The 23,084-nt window shown below is 43.3% G+C and overlaps 1 protein-coding gene across 1 annotated transcript in view; it reads left to right on the top strand.

Annotated features, from left to right (window-relative positions):
• Positions 1-23,084, top strand: part of pard3ba (par-3 family cell polarity regulator beta a) — a 143,040-nt gene that overhangs the window by 88,070 nt on the left and 31,886 nt on the right. Inside the window, 3 exon segments of the mRNA XM_032506458.1 lie at positions 796-997; positions 17,151-17,261; positions 18,015-18,278. Coding sequence (XP_032362349.1) covers positions 796-997; positions 17,151-17,261; positions 18,015-18,278 — 577 coding nt within the window.

The following is a 23,084-nucleotide window of genomic DNA, read 5'->3' as shown; positions in this document are numbered from 1 at the left end:
TTAGACCCTACACTGCCAATGCACATCCCTTAGGCTTTACAACACACTGGCACTCAAGAAGCGCCAGAGGCCTGCCAAGGGACAGTGCTTAGCCTAAGTACCCTAATGAAATGCTACGTGATTTTATCCACTCAGCAATTTAGGAAGAGCAACTTTATATCTTACAGCAGCATATTTTTAAAGCTCTACCTCGTGAACTCAGACGTGTTGGATGTTGAGAGTGTGTTTGTGTGTGTGTGCGCGCGCGTGTCTGATTACTGAAGAAATTATCCTCTGTGTTAGCTGAAATGGGCGACTTCATGCAGAATGTTGACTAATGATCTTTGGAAAAGATCTGGAGTGTGAAAAATGACCCGTCTGCAGTTGTATAAGAGGAGAAGTCTGACTTCAACATTTTGGCGCTAAATGGCAGTTATACAGTTATATTTTCTTCCTTTAGCAGGTCACCCAAATCTGTGTTCTGATACTTTAAATTAAACAGCAAACCACAAATGAGAATCATTGCCATGTCTGTGACTTAGGTTGGGCTTTCACATGTAGGGGAAAATTCAACCCGTATAACTGCTCCTAGTTGTCCTCAGGGTGCAGAGACTTGCCTCTGGCCAGCCCCCTGCACTGGGAGAAAGACTACCTTATAAAGGACTAACTAGCTTTACTGAACAGATGCCTCAACAGCACAGGGAACCGTACATACATACTGATTGAAATGATTCATGGGATACGTGCAGCTGCATTTATGAGCATGAATTCCAGTTGTGTGCGTACATTGCAACCTCTGCCCTTCGCCCTCCTCAGACTTGTCAGAGGAGAGCTCCGGCCTTGAAACGCCCGCCAGCGGCTCCTCTCGCCAGGACCTGGACGCAGAGGACGGCAAGCCGGAGAAGAAGAAAACAAAAGGGAAGAAGAAAGAGAAAAAGAGCAAAGGGAAGAAGAAAACAGAAGATTCTGTGGATGATCCGGAGAAGAAGACCAAAAAGAAAGGATTTGGCCTCTTAAGGTAGGAAGCCTGTATATCCTTTAATACCTAAACCTCCATATAAGTCATCAGTCATGAGTCACATGTTTTTTTACTTCAAACGCATATGTGGGATTTTCTCTCATTTCAAATTTGTAGCATCAAGCATTCAATGATAAATTCAGCACAGCAGTTTCACAGACTGCCATTCACTACCTTGATTCTCCACATTTTAAAAGGCAGACTGCCAAACTAGAAACATGTGAGCTGAAGCAGAGCAGGTAATGAGGCTTGTGCTTCATCACTACTCCAAAACCCCCAAGGTCTTCCTGGAGGATCAACAACGCAGCGATTACTTCTGTTTTCAAACTATACGGATTTCCAGCTGAGAATTGGTGCTATCGGCTATTTTCCTTTGCTGTGCTGGTGTGGCACAGATTGTTCAGGTAACAAAATATCTGATGTCGCTCCTGTACTGTAAACCGTACAATTTAGGTTTTTATGTACCCTGCTCTACTGTCCCCTGGTTCAATTTCAACATATTACCCTCTGAGCCCGGCAAGATTATGGGAAGTTGGATTATTGGATATGAACACAACCCTTGCTGTAATGGAGGGTATCCATTATCTCTCAATCCAAGTAAAGTCCCACCGCCACAGTAGCAAGCCAAGCCGCGTGTCACCCCCTTTATCAACGTGTCCCCATCGTGATTGTGGCGGTCCAATCCTCCAGCAGCAATCCTTATCTATTGGCAGTGACACAGAGTGGTCAGTGTATCACTGCACTTCCAACACTTGAGATTCAATTAGGCTGTGGTGAGAGATAGCGCAGACTGAACGTTGGCCTACAGATGGCAGATAAGAATCCAATCGGCCACAGTGTCAAGGGCGGTAATGGAAGAGATGTTCACATGTTTAGGCTGGCGGTGGAGAGTAGGGCAAGATGAAGGACACGCACTCAGACAGCCAGAGGTCCATACAGGAACACATGTCAGGAAGGTTGCAATTGAGTGTAAACCCGCCTAAAATCCTGTCCAGCTTGCACTATATTTCCCCAATAAAATGTACTTTACTTTGTCTTTGTTGTGAATAGTTCCATTTATTACACACATGCTGTTTCTCTGCAGCAGAATATGTAGCAGCTGACACTGCTAGCTGTGTGACAGATTGTGTTTATGTGTTAGGAAGGTAATCTCTGCATCTATACTCCACAAGCATACAGTACCATTTCCTGTTTTTTCCTCATGTCTCTGTTCATATGTTGGAGCTGGGATTTCTGTTTCTGTCTTCCATTTGTTCATTCTCTCTTTCCATCTCCCTCTCTTTCCATCTCCCGACTTTATTAAGGTTGCCCTCTAAATGTTGATGAGGCAGTCACCGAGCCGTCGATTCGGATCTCATGTTGTGATTCGGAGCATCAGATCTTTTTTTATCGCTGTGCCATTTTACACATAGATGTAGCAACACTGGTGAGTGTAAATTACCTCACTGTAAAGCTCACTGTGATGGAAATAAGAAACGTGGGCTCCACAGTGAGAGTTTTATTATTCGGATGCACAATTTTTATTTCCTTTTGACTGTGTGGAAGTCTGAAGTTTGCACATTACGGACGATCATGTTAGGAGCCAGTAAAGCGTGAGCCTTGCAGGTAAAAGGCGAGACTTTATAAGTAGGCATGGTAGGAGCTTAGTGTGTGGCAGCGGCTCTGCAACTGCTTTGGACTGTAGAGTATGAGTAAAACAGCATTTCTTGTCATTCTAGGTGAGATGTATTAGTGAAAATGCACCGGATATAATTTCAAACCTTATTTCACAACCAAGAGATGAAGAAGCCCTGCACTTCACAGACCTAGTCTTAACCCATGCTTACTTTTCTGCACGTTATGTGAATGTAGTTACACACGTTGTCATTCTCGTTTGCAAACTCATCCTTTTGAATTGGCAACAATAGCCAGAAACACTCAAATCCATCCCACTGTTCATCCAAGCCCAGAGGCTGAGTGCTTTTCTAATTCAACAATAGAACAGAGTCTTGTATGAAGAGCGTCTCAATTGTTGCACCACACACTAGCCTTTCTCTCCCTGGCCTTTATCTGGCTGACTTGATCGTTATTGAACTTGAAATATGACTTAATTAGCTGGAGTATTGCGCAGTTCAATCTAATCGCAGCTCTCAAATGTTATTTTACTCCAATAGCAGCATTAGGAAAAGGGCAAATTATAAACATATGACCTCAATTTACCTCCGCAATGGACGGGCGCACAACAGCAGCTAGCACAACAAATGTTGGAAGTCGGCTTTGTCCTTTCATCAGCAGCCATAAATATTTAGCTTAGCTGCGCCAGTATTTGAAGAACAAGTTGTTTTTGGCGGCAGTGTGTGGCAAACAGCTGGGTGTAAGGTGACCTCTGGAGATCACGTTTGTCGTGGCAACATTTGTTTTTCTGCTAAATCCTTTAAATGCCCACTTCCTAACTCTACACACAGTGTGTCCTATCTCTGCACAGCTGATGGGAGTCTAACACCTGCTGGCATCGGGAAAGTGCTTCAATTAAAGGTCAGCAATTAGGGAAGGCTGATGTAGGAGGGAGATGTAAAAGGTTGAAAGGTTCCGACACCCATACTGTTGTGTCCAATTAATATTGAACTAGCTACACTTATCCAGCTGTCATTACAAATGACTCTAATTGGTCTAATCAGGGTGTAATCATTTGTGATGGTCAGATGTGATTCAGTGTATATTTAATATTATCATCTGTTGACTTTTAGTGGAATTGTATCATGATGATAGGATTGTATTATAGAGCTGGGCAAGATGGAGAAAACCAAATATTACAATATTTAGGACAAACACCTCAATATAGATACTGTAGGGTTGGTTATTGGTGCTTTCACAAAATATTTCTGACAAGTAATCATCAGTAACGTGGATATAATGACTAAGTAGGCAAAGGCAAATAATAAAACACCTAGAACGGCCTAAATTCAGAAAATGACATCACTTTACTGTAATGCAGCCTTTAAAACCAGAAAAAGACACTTATTTTGTTATTGTTTTATATAACAAAACACTGTAACTAAGTAGCTGTAATTAAAACCTTTAACATTGTTTTTGTTGTGCATGTGTGAAGAGTTAATGCATGCTAGTTAAACACAGTCCAGTGCATTGAAATTAAATGAAAAAATAAACTGGCTTTTGTTGGAATTTGCCACATTGTGTTGTGCCACATGTATCAATGGTGGAGAAATGCTCATATTAATTTGGGGATAAAAAATTACAGATTAGCGATTTAAAAAGATGCTTAGCAAAGACTTCTATTTTACCACGTAGAGTTAGATTCTCCCCGTTTTCATCACCGGACTCTCAAAGCCTCGTTCGCATCCTGTCTCCCTGATTGCTAAATAAGCCAAGACAAATGGCAGTGCCCTTCAGACCTGCCTCCGTAGAGGTTGACTGCCTCTCTTGTCTGCATTCAGCAGACAGCGGTGAAGTCTCTGCCTGGAACGTAGCCTCGGGGGCTGCGCCACTGACAGGCCGCAGAAAGACTAACACTGGATCACAGCCTGCACTGCTGCTTTCTCTCACATCTGCACACTGCTGTAGAACAAAGAGGCTAACCTGGTCAGGGGTTTCAGGTGTCTTCACTTCATCAAATAAGGCTATTTACATTCCACTTTTTATTTTTTTATTCGTATTTTAAGAAAAAACCTTTGCCAACACTATTTTTTGCCACAAAGTAAAGGCTAAGGTTCCATGTGCTCTAGTCTATACCACATATTTTCACGAGTTTCTCATCTTTGGAAAAGTTGTTGGTGGCATCACTTCTAGTGTGCACAGCTTATGCTTGAGCTCATACTTGTTTTTTTTGTGCGAGGATTAGACATATTAGGGCTTGATCCAACATGACTAAATTTAGGAGGTCAGGGTGTGAAGGATAAAGCTTGTGACTAACATCATCTCGTGTCATCAAGCGAGCGTCGCTCCCAAGTGACATGCCGCTGAATGGCGAAGCTGTGTGTGTTTGGACGTTCTGCACGGGACTCCATTTGCATCTTGAGTGGGTGTCAACCAATCACCGGGTGTCTCATTGCTCAACTGCCCCAGCAGCCCTGCTGGGCACTGACACATCCCGTCTGTCTCCACATCCCGTCACTCACTCACTCAGTCAGTCAGTCAGTCAGTCAGTCAGTCAGGATCAATGTTCAGCTGTCGCTATCGGCACACGTCACGCTGTGACAGAGCCCCTCCGCCAATTTAAGGGACATGAAAGCTTGGCGTTTTGATCTGTTGTTTACAAATCCACATACAACATGATATATCCTCCTCTCCCCCACACTTCTCTGTTTGCGGCGCTGAAGAAATCCGACAGGGATGCAAGCCAATTAGCGCCGTCCGTTCCGCTGTTATCCTATCGCAGAGCAGCAGGGATGTGCAGTGGTGGGCTGTACTCGACTGAACCAAAGGCTTGTTGTCAAACTGCAAGATGATTTCTGATGGATTACTGTTGTCATTGTGCACTCCTCGTTCCCTTTCCTTAAGCCCTCGCTCCCTTCCTCTTTTCGTTTCATGACGAGCCCTCCTTTACTTCCTTCCCGACCTTCCGTTTTTTCGTTCTGTCCTTCGTAACGTCCCTGTGCCTTCTTCCTTGTCATCTCTTCGCTCTATATTTGAGTGTTTATTTCTCTCTGTTTCCTTGACTGAACTATTGATCTAACCAGGCTACATTAGACAAACTGAGCTCTCAAGTCCCACTTGAATTCACACAAGTTTGTGATTGTCTATGATTAAATGTGCTAATATGAGCTCTGTGAGGTCCCAGAGACCACCTGCCAATTAAACAAGCACAAGGCTGTGTCTTTCTGAAGTATCTGTCGTCGGTCCTCTTTTTTTTCTTTTCCTTTGTCTGCTGTGTTATAATTACCCGGTTATTGACCTGTTTATTCTAAACAAACCAAAGTGTAATTTCCTGTGCATCAGAGAACATCCCAGAAAAAGAGTAGCAGTGGGTGTTTATAAGTGCAAATGTAAAAGCTTTAGCTGGCTGTAGCATTAATCACTGTTTGGTTGGCAATATGGAGTACAGAAACAGATCTACACAGTCACAGATCGGGATTTTAAACACATAAGACCAGCAAAGGAAGGAAAGATAGAGGTAGACAACTATTTGAGCGGGCCCTGGTTGTCAAAAGTGTTGGTAGGCATACCAAAATCCCTCTGACATGTTTGTGTGGGTGTCTTAGCAGTGACTCTAAGCTGTGAGAGGGGTAAATTGGAGGTGCATTACCTAATCCCACCGTTGGTTAATGCACTGCAGGTGGATTTCTTTGATCCGCCATCTCATCTGGCATTTAAGGGCTGTTAGCCGCGCTGAAAGGGAATATGGAGTGGACGCTTCAAGAGAGTATTTATTAATGTTAGTATTCTCTTTTGTAAAATATGCATAAGGCCATACATTTTGCACACAGAACAAACCTATCTCCCGTGGAAAAGCATTATCGCTCACTCTCGCTCCTTCTCTATTCATCGCTTCATATTTTCATAAATAAGATATGTGAAAGCCACAAATCCCTTTCATTGCAACACTTGACATGTACGGCGCGCACTGGCGAGGCACACTAATCAGGGCTGCCTTAAATACATGTTCCTAGAGAAGGAAAAGCCTCGCAGACTATAGTCACACACTCATACGGCACAGGTTGTGTATGTTGGCCAGAGGTTGGGATGATTGAAATGGAGACAGCAATCATGCAAATCCCACGGGGGGTTAATGTCAGCGCTCTTATCTGCTGTTGGCTTTAACCTGCAATTAGAGGAGCCGAGAGCTGGATATCTGAATATACATAAAATACACCGTGTGTTTGTACATTTTACTTATTCAAGTCAGTCCTTGCTTTTTGAAGCCATTAGGGCTCTCAAGCTTATCTGCCATTACAATTCCTAATGCAGTTTTCCCACCAAACCTCTCAACCCCTGAAACGCAAAGCAAGCCGGGAATCACCCGTCATAGAGAGAAAGCAGTCTTAAAATAACAGCTATTTCCTTTTTCCTTTTCATAATTCAGATTTGTGCTCAATTTGCTCTCCGCGAAACTCCCGCCGCCCTTAATATAAAAAAGCTGCCAAGTATTTTCTTTCCAGTCGTTGAAAATGAGCTTTTTCGCAAAGCAGAAGCAGCTTCCTATACCCGCTATTGAGGCATAATTCCAATTTACAACTTTGCCGTGGAGGCAAACAGACACGGGCGCTATCACCGTCGGCAGCTGCCGGAAAAAAACAAATTAACTTTTTTCCCTCTGTTTCTACCCTCCATCCGGCGCGATGGCCAGCTTTCCTGAAATGATGTGCAGGTTTATTGGTGTTGATGTGAGCTGTCAGTCAAATATCAGAGGGTTGGGGAATTGACAGTGGAGATGATGAGGAAATCCTCATGCATATATATCAGCTGATAAAGGGGCAGTCACTACAGGCCCTCCCATCTCCCCCCCCCCCCCCCACTCTCTCTCTCTCCTGTCTTTTGTCGCTCTCTGCATCACTCATGCCTTCTTTTATGTTTCTTGTCTTTCATGCCCTGGCTACACCTGCCTCCCTTTCCACGCCGTTTCGCCCTGAGCTGTCTCTTATTTACAGCATCCGAGGGAGAGGAGGGGTAAGGCAGGGATGCCGACTCACTCTTCTGCAGTTTGACCGTGACGTGGCTCCACTGGAGCAGTTGAAGAATTAATTGCTTTATTCATGGGCTTCAAACAACTTGTTTACCTCCTCCTTCCCAGGAAGTTTTGGGAACTATACTCTTTAATTATACATTCTCTTGTCTAACTTCTTTAATCACCCACATTATCTATTAAACATCACTCTGCCTAATGCTACAATACTGATTTAAATCCTGTTATGTAAGGAGCAATCTTCAGAAAGCTAATCACTCGCTAATGTGCTCTAGAGTTTTGCCAGTAGCTGTCACATTTTTCAAATGGCAGAGATCTCATTTGGAAATGAATTTTTTTTATTTCTACCGGTAATGTCTGTGACTCATCCAACTGAGGAACATGATACCCACATTTGTATAGTGAATTATTGCCCATAAGGTAATTGTCAAATGAGACGCTGAGCTGAGACTTCCATTTGTGTTGATCAGTCTCACGATCCATCAATTCCTATCGAGTTATGACATTTGAATTGACCCCGAGGGAGGGACGCTTTGAAGTTCAGACACATTCGTATCGGCCAGACAGCTCAGCGGCATTTCGGCAGCCGACTGCCGATCACTCACCGGCCAATTAAGGGAATTCATTTGGCCATAGGAAACAGGACATGGCCAATTTTCAATCTGACGTACCCATGCACACACATACGCTCAAAGCACAGGGCGCCAGGAAGCGATTACACCTCCAATGGGGGTTATGTCCTATACAGTCATCTCCATGCCATGAGTGATGGATGAACTTCCTCTGTCATTTAATGTCTGCTAATGACACGCACATGCAAGAACACACACACACACACACACACACACACACACACACACACACACACACACACACACACAACCGCCCTCTCTACTTGTGTTTTTCCTTGCTTCTACCACTAAAACATGCACAGAGCGTGACCTCTGCTTTCCAGGCGGAGAAGGTTAAGTGTTTCTTGTCTGAGGATGTGCGGAGGGCCCACGGAGCCAAGAGTCTAACCTTTCCCGGTCTGCCAATGGTTGTCATCTGGAGTCACGGTGACCTAGCCTTTCCCCTATCCTCCAGCTGGAAAAATGTTAAGAATTTAAAAAAAAGAAAAGCATCACAGAGTTCACTGGTTTTTCAGCAACCAACACTGTGCGGTTCATGCTATTCAAACTTTTGTTCACTCACATTAAAACCCTAATCTCGCGCTCAATTCTAAACTATTGAACATGAATTAAAACGCATGAATGCACTTTTTTTGGGCTGTATATACTGTACACAGACAACATAATCAAACCAACCTCCACAATGGCAGGGTGTGGGAAAGGAGCGTGGAGCCCAGTGGTCTCGTTAAATATTAATGGCCTCCCTGACAGAAGCGGGGAGGAAAGAGAAAAGACAAGACAAATTGCCGGTGGCAAGCGCTATTTTTGTGTGGAATTGCTAAAATATGACAGAAATCAGATTGCAAACAATTAAAGGGAAGGCTATATTTCACCAGTCGGCCCATAGACGGCACAGCACTCCAGCTACTGAGCTAAAGCCTCTTCCCCCCCCCCATCCACTCTTTCTCTCCCATCCTGTGCTTTCTGCCCTGCTCCACTCTCGGGGTTACTTCCCTCTCTCGCGCTCTCTTTTTTCTTACTAGTTGTTTCCTTTTTCTTCCACTTCTTTACATCTCTGTACCTCCTCCATTCCTAGATCTCAATCTTCTTCCCGTTTCTCTTTATTCTCCCTCCCCTCCTCCCCTTTTTTACTCCCCTTTTTTCCTCTTAACTTTTCTCTTGTCTATCATGCATCCCCGCATTCTTTGTCTTCATCCTCCTCCCTGCCTTGTCTTGCTCTTCTTTCTCCTCAAGTTCTCATCCCTCCCTTTCACTGTTCCTCTTTTCTCCTTCTTTCTTTTTTCCTGGCTCCTTCTCTTTGTCACTTCTTTTGATTTCCTTCCATTCCCTGTGTCCTTCCCTATTCCCTCCTTCCTTTGCACATCCTTTCCCCCTCCCTTTGCCTTCTCTTCCCTCTACCTTTCTCTCAGTATCAGTTCTCGGGGGACTGGCCAGGCGTTGATTAAAAAGATCTTCCCATATCTGCATTCTGTCCCCCGAGAACAACCTGCTGTGTCTTCATACCTGTCTGTATGTCTCCATCTTGCCTCCTCCAGGTGTAAATTAGAGTCATTTAAAAAAGAAATTAAAACAATTCCTCCCCTCCTGACCATTTTATATGTGCCTATGCTTCTTTGGCAAGGTATTGTGAATCTTCCCATGCACCCATGCGTCCAAGTTAACACGGCTTATATATTAGATATCAAAATAAGAACTAACCGATATATCCTCCACTCACATCTCCCTCTCTACATTATTAATACGTTCTTATTGAAGCGTTTTCAACTGATCGGTAGCATCTGTTGGATCTTTTTGAGCTGCAGTTTTATCTCTCACACTTTTATTTTTTGTAGTCCTATTGCTGCTAGTGTCATTTATGGAAGCGTAATTTGGGCCAAATTGCTGGTTTGGAGAGGAAAGCCGATACATAGATTTAATTATGCCCAGTGGGGAAAACTCGGGACCTGCTGGCTGTTTTTAATATCGAATTGGGATGGAGATTTCTGCAGAGAGGCCAGGATTGGCTGATGGTGCTGTCAATCAACTAGAGGGCTTTCCGTGGCCCGGCTTGACCTTGTTGTTGGGGGACTTGTAGCCTGATCCTCCGTTCCATCAGGAAACCACACCAATTTTAAAGAGCGCTTGTTGTCTATTTGTTGCCCCCCCCCCCCCCCCCCCCCCCCCCCATGTCATTCTGTCTATTTCAAGCCTGGCAAAATATTTTCCGACTAGTCTCACCGTGAAGCAGAGCCGCGTTGCCAGAACAGGAGAAGGAGGCTCCGTGTTACATCACATCTCTCTATAGTGTTAATCTCTCTCTCTCTCTTTTTTGTGTCTCCCGTTTCCCTCTGCTCCTCGGTTTGTTTCTCTTTCACCCTCCCTCTATCCGTCTCCCCCTTTTCTCTCTATCCTGCAAACTCCACTGAGATATGCGCCCTCCTCTCCAAATACATACAGAGCAATCTAATTACTGCGATAACATTTCTGCTTGGCTGATTAACTGTTCTCCCAGTGCCTCTGAACGCAGCTGCATTGCTTCTATATATTCCTAAGCTTCTTATTCCTCCCCAGCCGAGCCGCACTTTCACGGGAGCTTTGGCTCACCCATCCATCTCTCTTCTTTTCTCTCACTTCTTTTTTTTTTTTTTTTCCCTTACCCTTTTTTTCTGGCTCGCTCATTTAATTTCTTTTTTCTCACCTACTCTTCTTCTTTTTCAGCCTTTCTCTTGCTTTCTTTTCCCTATCACGCCCTCTGCTTCTTTTTGCCTCTGTGTCTTACTTTCAGTCATTCTCCAAGACAAACAGGATATTTGGCCAGTTTTCTACTTGCTCTGAGCTATTTGCCGCCGCCTTCTTTTTCCTGAGAACACATGGAACACGTTGCAAGAAGTTCTGTTTGATAGCCATTTAAGTTTCAAGCAGAATACCATGAGGCTTGTCCAATCTGGTTTTTATTTTTTTATTGTTTTTTTGGGTTTTTTTTTAAATAAACTCCATGTCAGGTTTTAGACTCCAAGACTATCTTGCATGCTTATATTTCCTTTGGGGGGTTACTATAGGATTAATATTAAGATCATGGCAGTAGACGCTACAGCAGAACACAGAGTTGAAAAGCAAGTATATCAGCGCTGTAACCAAAACTAAAAGGTGTAACCACAAAGCACCTGTTTTAGCCTTCCAGTAGGATTTAGGATTGATTTTTAGGCTCTTCATAGCCTGACACTTACTTCTTTTGAGCTGTTCTTCCATATGAGACGTTCAGCCAGAGGTCTTTTGGCTGTTTCAGAGTCCCGGCCTTAACAAGAGGGGGCTTTCAGAGGCCCCAAGGCTCTGGAACAACCTGCCCTATGAAGTAAGTCTGGCTGAATCATCTTTTAAATTCCTTCTAAAAGCACATTTTCATGGATCGTCATTTTACCTGAATTTACTTATTTTCAATACTTTATCATTATCTGTTTTCTCAGCACTTTGTTTCCACCTGGTTTCTGCACAGTAAATACAGATTATTTCAATCAGGAGAGACATGTTTGCAGATATGCAAATTAGGTGTATTGTATACCTCAATAAAATGTACAAAGTCTTTGGCGATTAGACTCCATCGCAATACAAATATTTCATATATCTATATACGGGTAGAGCAGCATGGACTCTAGACACTGGTGGTGGCAACGAAGGAGCCCAACGACCAGACCGTAGGAGGCTCCGGACCGGTCAGCTGGAGTAGATAACTGGAGGTGGATGGGAAGGTGGAGGGTGGCACTCTTTGCCTGCAACGACAGCTAAATAGCACAGGTAGACAAAGATTTTTAAAAGCAGGGTTGCAGCCCTGTGATTGGCCCTTGCAATTTGTGTATGATTCTGATTGGTTAAGCAGGAAGGTGAAGGCCTCCGCCAGCGGATTCCATTTAGGAAGAGAGCATTCATTAAATTAGGTCTTCCTGAAAGAATTTAAGCTTATTTTTTCTTCTTCTGTAGTTTTCCACCTTCCTTGCTCCGTCCTCTTCTCCTTTCCTGTCTTTTCTCAGACGGATGCTAAACCTGCTTCTTTCAACCCCTCTGCTGTGGAGTAGTGTGTTTCAGTTGTTTTATGCTTGTGTGTGTGTGTGTGTGTGTGTGTGTGTGTGTGTGTGTGTGTGTGTGTGTGTGTGTGTGTGTGTGTGTGTGTGTGTGTGTGTGTGTGTGTGTGTGTGTGTGTGTGTGTGTGTGTGTGTGTGTGTGTGTGTGTGTGTGTGTGTGTGTGGTGTGTGTGTGTGTGTGTGTGTGTGTGCGTGCGCATCACCTCAAACACTATGGCAAAGTGTTCACGAGTTTCATCAAGTCTGCGAGCGTGTGAGCTCACGTACGTGATTCACACATACACACACGTCAATTAAATTCTCTTCCTAAAAACATGACACACACACACACACTGTGCCACACCGCATCCTCACTTCCCTCGTTATGCTTGGCGATAAGCAACCCAACCACCCACTGACTCCCTGCTGCACCAGATAGGAAAGCTTATTAAGACTATGCACACTCAACTCACACTGCACACCGTCAGAGTTGTTGTCACAATTGCAGAAAGCAGAGCGGCCCTAATGCTGAGACTCAGAGGCAGATGATTTCTTGAAAGATTTATAGAGAAAAGGCCTCCGTCCTGCTGTTCATTCTACAGAGAGGACATGTTTAGTTCGTGGCTGCAGAAATCGGTTTGTTAAGAAAAGGATGTGTAATGTGTTGAGTTTGTCTAATAAGGAGAGCTATTCCTCCCTCCCTGGAGGGCTAATTGCACAGGTCAGGTTGGTGACATCAGCACACTGGCTAGCTGTGATCTCCGTGTTACATATAAAGCCTCATTAGAGCACTGCTAACTGAGCGCATGCACACCGGCTCCCGCCTCTCCGCCTCTTCTGCAGTAATGAGAATGACAATAGCTGTAGTAATTACAGTCAGTCCAGTTTCTTACCAGCCGTTTGCTTTGCAGCCAGTTTCCGGTGCGACTGGCTGGCCGTCCAAACCAGGGTGCCTTAGTCGTCCATGATGGCTGACTTCCGTTTTGCAAATGAAAAGAAGAAAAAGAAGAGTAAAGACCATCAGCTCTTTAAAAAGTAGATGAACAAAGTAGTTTCAACAGCTTTCTTTGAAAATGGATGACAGCAACAATATACATATTATAATAGTATAATTAGTGAGTGGAAAATTTAGCATTTCCTTGTCAACTGTAATTATTCTTTAGAAAGGAGCTGTAAATACTATATCCCCAAAATACTTTATGCATAGTGGCACATATACAGTACCAGCAGGTACTCTCATTCCCAGAGTTCAATGCAAACTGAGTAGTCCAGCGTCGTCTCCTCGCGGAGGTGACGGCGGGGCAACGGCAGGAGTCGGTGGGCTAATGATGACAGCGACACTCTAATAATGGTTCCCAGTAGCTCCTGTGACAGTGGGGAGTGTATTAAATGGGACACCAGAGCAGCCCGACTCAGCCGGACCCCCACCTCCTCCTAATGAGAGTTTGATGGAGTGGTTGTGTAGGTAGATAATGTTAAGTTAATGAGATGTCCTACTCCATGAGACTGTTTGCAGTTCCCTACAGAGTTGCTGTGCGTGTGTTGCCTGTGTTGATGTATATTGTTGTCTGCTTGAGTGTGTGTGTGTGTGGCTGCTTACCTGCGTTTGTGAGCAGTATATTGGTTTTCAGATCGCTGTCTATGGGTGTGAGTTACTTTGTTTCATAGAGCTGTCCGTAGTGTGTGTGTGTGTGTGTGTGTGTGTGTGTGTGTGTGTGTGTGTGTGTGTGTGTGTGTGTGTGTGTGTGTGTGTGTGTGTGTGTGTGTGTGTGGTGTGTGTGTGTGTGTGTGTGTGTGTGTGTGTGTGTGTGTGTGTGTGTGTGTGTGTGTGTGTGTGTGTGTGTGTGTTTGTGCATTTGCTCTCCTCCGCTTACAGTAGAGTTCAGTCATTTTTATTTATTTTTTATCCAGCAGAAGTTGAGCCCTTGACAGGAAATTAACTGTCAGATTTCCGACAGAGTGACAGAACCGAAAAGGCAGAATTAATAAATGAAACAAAGAACAGAGAGCAAGAAATGAAAACTAGAATAGACCGGGAGAGAGAAAAGGAAACCAATGAGACATCGTTAACAAATAGTTGGCTCACCGCAGTGGGAAAAGCTGGGCGTTTTGGCGATGAAGAAGGGATTAGATAATGGGATAGCGAGGGATAACCACCTCCCTCATGGCAGGTACATGTCTCTAATTGGGAGTCCCATACCCCCCCCCCCCCCCCCCCCTCCCTTCTCTTTCCTTCCATCTTCTTCCCAGACAGTGCAGTGAGAACAAAAGGCTTTTCTAATTAATGCAGATATAATGATGGGTCCAACTGTGGACAACTCTGCCCTCTTTGAATTTTGATTAATGTGACGTGTGTGTGTGTGTGTGTGTGTGTGTGTGTGTGTGTGTGTGTGTGTGTGTGTGTGTGTGTGTGTGTGTGTGTGTGTGTTGTGTGTTGTGTGTGCTCTTAAGTGCGTGCTCCAGCCTGATAAACCTGAGATTTCGGATAATCAATATTTACGTGTAATATAATTATATGTCTGTTGATGCATACTAAGATGAATGGTGCTGACATTTCTTTTTATACAATTCTGAATTCTATATGCTATGTCACTGAGGTAATTGGTAGTCTGCTTTTGGCTCCTGCATAATGTGGGAGTGCTTAGAAAATTAAAATAGTTCCAAGAAAGAAAATAGAATGTGCAGGGGGAAAAGAGACGCTGCTGCAGCGCCCACACTGTTTCTGTGGCAAGTGATCTCAAGGAGGTGAGGCGGAAAAACATTCGAGCAACAAGGGATAGTACCAGTCACCTGAAGATAACATTAAGATTAAACAGAGATGTTGCAGATCAGATTTAAACCTCCTAAAATGGCTCAGGATGAAACTGTAATGGATGCCAGTTTTGCTTAAAGGGACACCTATTCTGCCATTGAAGATCACTTGAAGTTAGCACTACTCAGCATGTGATTTTATACTCGTTTAATGTGTTCTGTGGCATAGAGGAGCTATGTCAAGTCTGAAAAATACACTATTGGCATGCATTTTGGGACGTGTAGTGTAGGAAGACTAGGGACATAGAATTGGGAGGTCATAGAATTTTTTTTCTTCTTTTTTTCTTCTTATCTGTCTCTCACAAATTCCCCAACTTTATGACAGAGAAAAAGAAATTGTCTGAAGTGCCCCTTTAAATTATCAGTACACACTGTAATCTTTATACAGACTGAAGAAGTGGGTGTGGTATTGTAGCTTCCCTTCCAGGATGTGAATGTGATAAAAATAATTCTGGCGAGAAGGGCGTGACCGGGCTCCAACATTGTGTGGTGTAGAAGACATGTAATGTGGGTGTTTTGTTGAGCGTCATACAGAGATAGGGCCACCCTAACAGGTGCAACACAACGGACGTGTCAATCAAGCACATGTCTTTACATGAGAGGGGGTCTAATGTTAGGTGGAAACATCTGTGTGTTGGTGTGTGTGTGGATCCTGAATGTTTAAGAGCTTTGAGTGAAAGTGAGTGTGTAGAATGCTTACATGGGGCCTCCTAAACATAGGACATACAAACACAAAGTGACTGTTAACTGGATAAAAAGGAGATTGGTCACCTCTTTGTGCCGTCTCCACAGCCAAACATAAGCAATGTGAATGTCTGCCATGCTGCCGGCAGTGGTGAAACACACAGATAAAAGTGAAGTGAGTAGAATAGCTCAAAACAAGACTAATTGGTTTGCAGGATGGTGACAGGTCAACGTGGCGTCCCTGTCCAGGTTTCACTGAGGCTGGGATGCCGCGCGCTGCTCTTGGCCAGGCCAACAGGTTACCATTCAGGCCACGTAGCCGCCTGTAGCAGTAATGAGAAGTGCCTCGCTGTTAATGAGATAAACACAGACATTAGATTGGCTCAGCAGGAGCTCTAAAGGGAAGGAGAGGGCGAGAGGGAAAAAAAAAAAAGAAGTAGGTTGGTGGGTGAGACGGAGGAGGCGAGAGACAGAGAGAGGGAGCTTAGTGAGAAAGGAGTTGAGAGAGGGTGAGAAAGAGGATGTGAAGGAGAGAGATAGAAGAATATGAAACATGTTTTTTTTATTGAAAGTGTGAAGCAGAGCTACATTATACCTCAAACAGAGGTGACTGGTACATTTTGCCTTTAAAATGAGAGAATAAGAGCTCCAGAATGATAATGATGATGATGGCCGTTATGGCAAAGTTGTTAACAAAAACATAGCACACTGTGGTGAAACTGCTATTTCATTGGGCAAAATGTTAAAATATTCATGCTCCATATGCTGCGTGACAACTGTTCCCCTTTTTCATGTACACACACACACTGGATTGTCGGTGCCTGCTGTGACATTATAACCATATCTATCATTAAGCAGTCTTTTTTCAGGCAAAGCCACTAATGAAACGCACATGAGTAAGAATGAGCTGGCCTAGCATGAGTGTATCATCAGTTGGAAATGTGATGCTGTGTGTGTGTGTGTGTGTGTGTGTGTGTGTGGTGTGTGTGTGTGTGTGTGTGTGTGTGTGTGTGTGTGTGTGTGGTGTGTGTGTGTGTTGTGTGTGTGTGTGTGTGTGGTGTGTGTGTGTGGTGTGTGTGTGTGGTGTGTGTGTGTGTGTGGTGTGTGTGTTTTGCATGTTATGTGAGTAAAAGCGAATCTTTCATCAACTGGTGCATGCCCTGTTGCCTTGATCAAATTTGTTGTTTCATCATAAAAGTCTCCAAAAAGATATATTAGCACTGTAAAGCACTGTTGGCAACGTTTTAAGATATAAAGATGGAAAGGGAAGTTGCTGGGGCACAACCGTGATACACAATTCCCTTATGACAGAATCCTTCAGGTCATTTAAAACTTACCTTGTTGCATCTGTGTCCCTTTTTTGTGTTGTCCAGGTTTGGTAAGAAGAAAGACGACAAGAGCAAAGATGCTGCCAAAGCCTCCAAAAGCAAACTGGACGCCCTAAGTGAAGAGGAGCTGGACCGGATTCCTGACCAAAAGGACAGGTATGAATCCCACCTGGGTAAAATACTTGTATGTGTTGGTTTTTCCCAGTTTAAAATGTCAAAGGAGAGGGTTTTACAACACAGGAAAGTGCTGTCGTTGTCAGGGTTAATATAGCCGAACTAAAATTAAAATAACCAGTGAAAGGTCTTTTTAGTAAACTGAAACTAAATGAAAACAAAAACTATATTGCTGGTATAAAATAAATAAAAAAATGAATGTGTTTTTTAGCTATACACAAGGAGACATAAGGAAGTTCCGCCAACTCTCTTGACATTGAACCATCCAAATTGAAAGGACTTGACATGAGATGGTGCTGTGCTGTAATCACTTCACATCGGACTCTAAAGGAGCAGTAAACATCGAGGCTATACTGCAACCATGTATTTTGTATGTATACAGTATGTAGCTACATACTTCTGAGACATTATACCTGGCCCTAACAAGAAACTACTGTAAAACGAAATAAAACTATACATATAAACCCTAAAACTAAACCTTTCTGATTGAGCTAAACTAAAACTAGCAGACACACTAACTAAAATGAAATGAAAAGTTAATAATTAAAATCTAATTGATAACTCTTCTAGCCTTGGTCGTCCGCAACATGCTGGTCCTCCCAAACATCAGCTCAGTTAGGTGTCTCCCATACCACCCGACTCATGGGATCCAGACTAAAGACAGAGGCTCATTCTGAAGTGAGGAGTGCATGTGTTTTTGTTGTCCCCACGCCTAACTGCCCCCCCGTCCGACAGCTACAATCCGCATTACGCCGAGATCCACTCCGGCCACTTCCCCCCCGACGTAGAAGACGACGACAGCGACCCCAACTACGCCCGCATCAACAACTTCCGACAGCCGCCCTCGCCCCAGTCGTTCATCAGTCGCACGCCCTCCCCTGCAGCGCTGGCCAACCCGCTTCAGGCCTCCGCCGAGGAGCTGGATGGGCTCTACGCCAAGGTTAACAAGTCCAGGCCGCCACCTGCTCTACAGAACCAGCATCAAACCCAGGCGGACAGGTAAGGCCCGGGCTCGCTCATTTTTCTATACCAACGAGGACCCAACTTCTTCCGGTTTTAATACATAAGTGTTTGTTTTTCAATGTGTGTGTAGTAGAGCTGTGAATCTTCACTGATGTCCCGATTCGATTACTATGATCATGTCAGCAATTCAATTTTAGATCTCGATGCATCAAAATACATTTTTTTATTAAAGACATACAGGATATTTGACTTGACAAGCTTGCTTTGGTTAGTGCAATGCCCAAGCTGCAATAAGTAACTTTAGACTGGAATGATGAGGTGTTTGGGTTTGTTTCTTTTTTTTAAAGATTTTTTGGGGGGCTTTTACCTTTATGACATAGAGACAGTGGATTGGTGTGAAAGGGGGAGAGAGATGGGGGATGACACACAGCAAAGGGCAGACATGCTAACATGGGGCGAACGCTCTTACTGGATGAGCTAGAGGCATAAAATATAGAGAAATATGAATTTTTTTCTTTCTTATTAAGAATTAACTAAAGGCTCAGACAGGAGTTCCAGCCCAACTATAGGATATACATTTTGTAGAGTATAAATAGTATATCCTTTCTCCACATATGTCATTCTGTTACCCACACTCCTACTGACGCGTGCACATACAGACACACAAATGTATACAGAGTCCAGGTGCAGCAGAACAATCCCTGAAAGCACAAGGTTGCCTCTGCCCTGCCCTCTCTTCAATGTATCGTTTGAATTATAAGCCACCCCACTTCCAAGGCCACCAGCTGTATCCTTGTTTGTTCACACTAAAAATAAATATCACCAGTGGCCAGTTCTTGATACAGATACAAATGCAAAATAAATAAGTCTGGAATAACTCGAGGCAATCCGATTTGCTCGTGGATACCATATGATGAATAATTTATACAGTATAAGTGTGTACACCGTGAAGTTTGACAGGGCTAGGACAGTGACACATTAACGGGTTGGGCATTGATTTTGAAATAAAAAGAATGACTATGAGGGTTGAAAGTGCTAACTCAGCTATAATTTAAGGGTGTTAGGATCCACATCAGATAACAGTGAAGGAAATTCAGTCATTTTTAGACCTAGCCCCTTCATTTTACCAGACAAAACCCAATCATTTGTAATATTTGGTGCAAATCCTTTGCTGTTAATAACTTTCTAAAGCCTTCAACAGACAGACATAGGACTCTGATGCTCTGCCAGGCATGCCAGACATGCTCAGTTGGACAGTCTTGGCCCAGTCAAGAACATTATGTTTGGCCATAAAAACCTCCTTGGTTGCCTTGTCTTTGTGTATGACATCATTGTCTTGCTGCATAAGCCGTGCTGTCAACCTAGGACGGATGTGAACACCCTTAAATCTATGAGTTGGACTTTACAGTTAATGTGCTAGTTTGATTTTATGGGCAAATATAACGACAAAATTAGCTTTTAACATGAGTTAAAAAAAAAGAAGCCCCCAGTGTTCAGTGGTGAATGCTTGCAGAAAGAGAGTGCTTATCAGTGTTGCCGTTACAATGATATTATGTATTATTACTGCCAAACTTTTTGGGTTTAACTTGCAGCCAGTTTTGTACGTGAGAGAGAAAGAGATAGGAGTAAATCTAGAGAGGATTCTAATGCAAATTTATCATTTCCCTTATGAAATAATACAGGCCACATTAAAACTTCCCTCAACTTAAACTCTCTGACAGAAATTACTATTGACTTGCAAATCAAAGACTAAGCCCCAGACACCCAATCTCATCCAGAAAAAGAGAGGATACAGAGAGAGAGCGGTTGGACATGGAAAGGAGACAGATGGGAATGGAAAGAAGTGACAGACGGAGGGACGGAGAGAAAAGAGAAAGCAGGGGGAAGGAGTGTAGAGAAGAGGGAAGAAAGACAGAGCCAAAATGGAGCGAGAGAAAATGCTTTAGATAGGCATAGTAAATTCGAGAGGGAAGAAGTGACAGAGGAGAGGGTGCAGACAAAAGAGGAGGAGGGATAATTAGCCACAGTCTAGCAGCCTGACAGATCTGTTAGACCACTTTAGCTCTCATCCACTAGTGGTGGGTACTTCATTACCAGCCTTTCTCCCTCACTTTCTCTCTGTCGCTGTGTCCCTTACTCTCTCGGTGTCACTTGTCCATTCTCCCTCCCTCGTTTGGCTTACATTACATATTAGATAGCATTAGCCTGATGGATGAGGAGCCGTACTTTGGCTGGTTAACTCTGTATGTGAGGGGTCTCCAGGGACAAAGAAAGACAGGTATTTTAGTTTTTTTTAGGAACTCAAATAGCTGAAAAAAATTGTGGCCGTGACAAATGGGTATTTTAGATTTTTAAATACCGTAGCTGACCATGTCCGATGACCTCAGCTGTATTCCGTGGTCACACCCATTCACATTACGCAGCCACGCTCACACATTGCCCCCTCATCGCCCCCTCATCGCCGGCTATTTTGATTCCCGTTCCTCCACCTGCGGTTTCGTCGCTCATTCACAAAGTCGGTACATCTGTTAAAACACGCACGCAGTTCTCTATGAGGTTGGAACCCACCACGCCTTTTTATTCTCACACACACACAGATAGACACACACACATGGTCAGAAATAGAAGCACACACAGCCACCCACATGTAATATGTCTGCGAGGAAGCCCAGTGTAACCTAGCAACAATGCTGTGTGTGGTCCAATGCGTTTTATACGTGTGCGTGTGTGCGCGCATGCACGTTTTATATATACAGTATGTTGAAGTGCCAACAAGCCTGCTTTTCACTTTCCAATTCCATGGCACCTTATTTTCCCACAAAGAAGTTTTTGACAGTTGTAGCATGCACCATTTGTATTGTTTCCAAGGGAACAACATATCGTAGAACATATTCTTCCATCTTTGACATTACACAGTTTTAATGATGCTGAATGGAAATGTGCTCATAATACACATGGGACATTCTTATGCTAATATAGCTTTATCCACATGTGTTTGAAGGTAAATGTGCATGCCTCTGCATCCACTTTGTTTGCATAGTTTCGCCAACTGAGACATGTTAGTCCCCCCTCCCCTCCTCTCCTGTCAAGGCCCTCAACAGTGGACTCCAGCACTGTCTCCCTAATTTACTGTCGGACATTTTCATTAGGCCTTCAATGGCAGGTGTGTGCCGTGATAGGCGTCACATTTGATTAGCACTATGCTAGAGGCTGACCTGTGGAGAAAAAAGGTTAGCTATGCTTGTCAAATTTTATTAGCCAGAATGCACTCTTTGGAGCTGGAGCAAGAAACCGGGAGATGAGATGAAAGCGGAGTGAGAAAAAGAGAGAGGCCAAAGTGAAGAGATGTAAGGATGAGAGAGATAGAGAGGTGTGTTGTAAAAATTCACCATTGTGCTAAGAAAAGTAAGTTGAAGGTGAGCTTGTAAGTGAAGACAAGTAAATGACACATCAGAGATTTCTGCTATGGTTCAAAAAGTGGCCCGACGCACGAGAAATACATGCCGCTAAGTTCACCTGACACCCCTGACAAAGTCCAATTCTCAAATCACTTTCGACAGGCTTGACTAATTGTTAAAAGAATTAAAATACATCTTTTGGATGTAGATTTGTTGGCTCCTGTTACAAGTCCTGAATAGTGTTGGTTGTCTTCCCTGCTTCCTTTTTCTCCCAGCCATTTTAGTGTGACACTGAAGACATGATTTATTCCCCTATAGAAAGACAAGATGTGACGCAAACAGCCTGCAAAGCTGATATTATATAAGGAGGCTTCCCATTAAGGCAGACGCAGAAATTCACTATTTATGTATCTCACACAGAAAATACATTCTCTTGCTTTTTGTTGTGGATTTAGTTGTTAGGCAACACCTGCCTGAGGAAGAGCTCAAACAGAAAGGATCTGTTGTTCCCTTGAAAACAACACATCATTAGTGGAGACAGCATATTAAGTCATTCTAGTCTTCTATTCCCTTTTAAAGCGTCTTTCACTGGAGCTCTATCTTAGCAATTAAAAGGTTTTCTTTTGCATTCAAGCTGCTTCCAGCTTTTCTTGTCCTTGGTCACTGACACGGAGGAAACTGACTGTTGGTGGAAGCTAGAGCTAGATTGTGAGTTAATCAAGTTTCATTTTTATGGCCGTGCACTTAACAGAATGCAGAAACATAGTGAGTAATGGGCCAGTGAGAACAGTTGGGGCTCTTGAGGTTGTTTGTCTGCAAAAGTATGTTTTTGAGTTGGAAAGAGTAGGGCATTATACTGTAAATTGCAGTATGGGAAATGTAGGAACTAGTGGTTTTAAAGCTTGACAAATTCTATGGACTGGAAGACAGGGTATCTCAGCTTTTGATTAACTGATTTTGATAACATTAGCCATTACAAAAATCTCAATTCAGATTTGGTTAGGTATACTAATACTGATACTGATTTGGTTAGGTGTACTAATACTGATACTGATTGATACTGATACTAATACTCATACTGATTTGGTTAGGTTTGCTAATACTGATACTAATACTGATACTGATTTGGTTAGGTATACTAATACTCATACTGATTTGGTAAGGTTTAATTATACTGATGCTAATACTGATACTGATTTGGTTAGGTATACTAATACTCATACTGATTTGGTTAGGTTTAATTATACTGATACTAATAATGATACTGATTTGGTTAGGTATACTAATACTCATACTGATTTGGTTAGGTTTACTAATACTGATACTGATTTGGTTAGGTTTACTAATACTGATACTAATACTGATACTGATTTGGTTAGGTATACTAATACTCATACTGATTTGGTTAGGTTTACTAATACTCATACTGATTTGGTTAGGTTTA

The sequence above is a fragment of the Etheostoma spectabile genome, chromosome 24, assembly GCF_008692095.1.
Source record: "Etheostoma spectabile isolate EspeVRDwgs_2016 chromosome 24, UIUC_Espe_1.0, whole genome shotgun sequence".
Classification (NCBI taxonomy): domain Eukaryota; kingdom Metazoa; phylum Chordata; class Actinopteri; order Perciformes; family Percidae; genus Etheostoma; species Etheostoma spectabile.
Note: the sequence above shows the minus strand (reverse complement) of the source record. Positions and strands in the feature narration are given on the sequence as shown.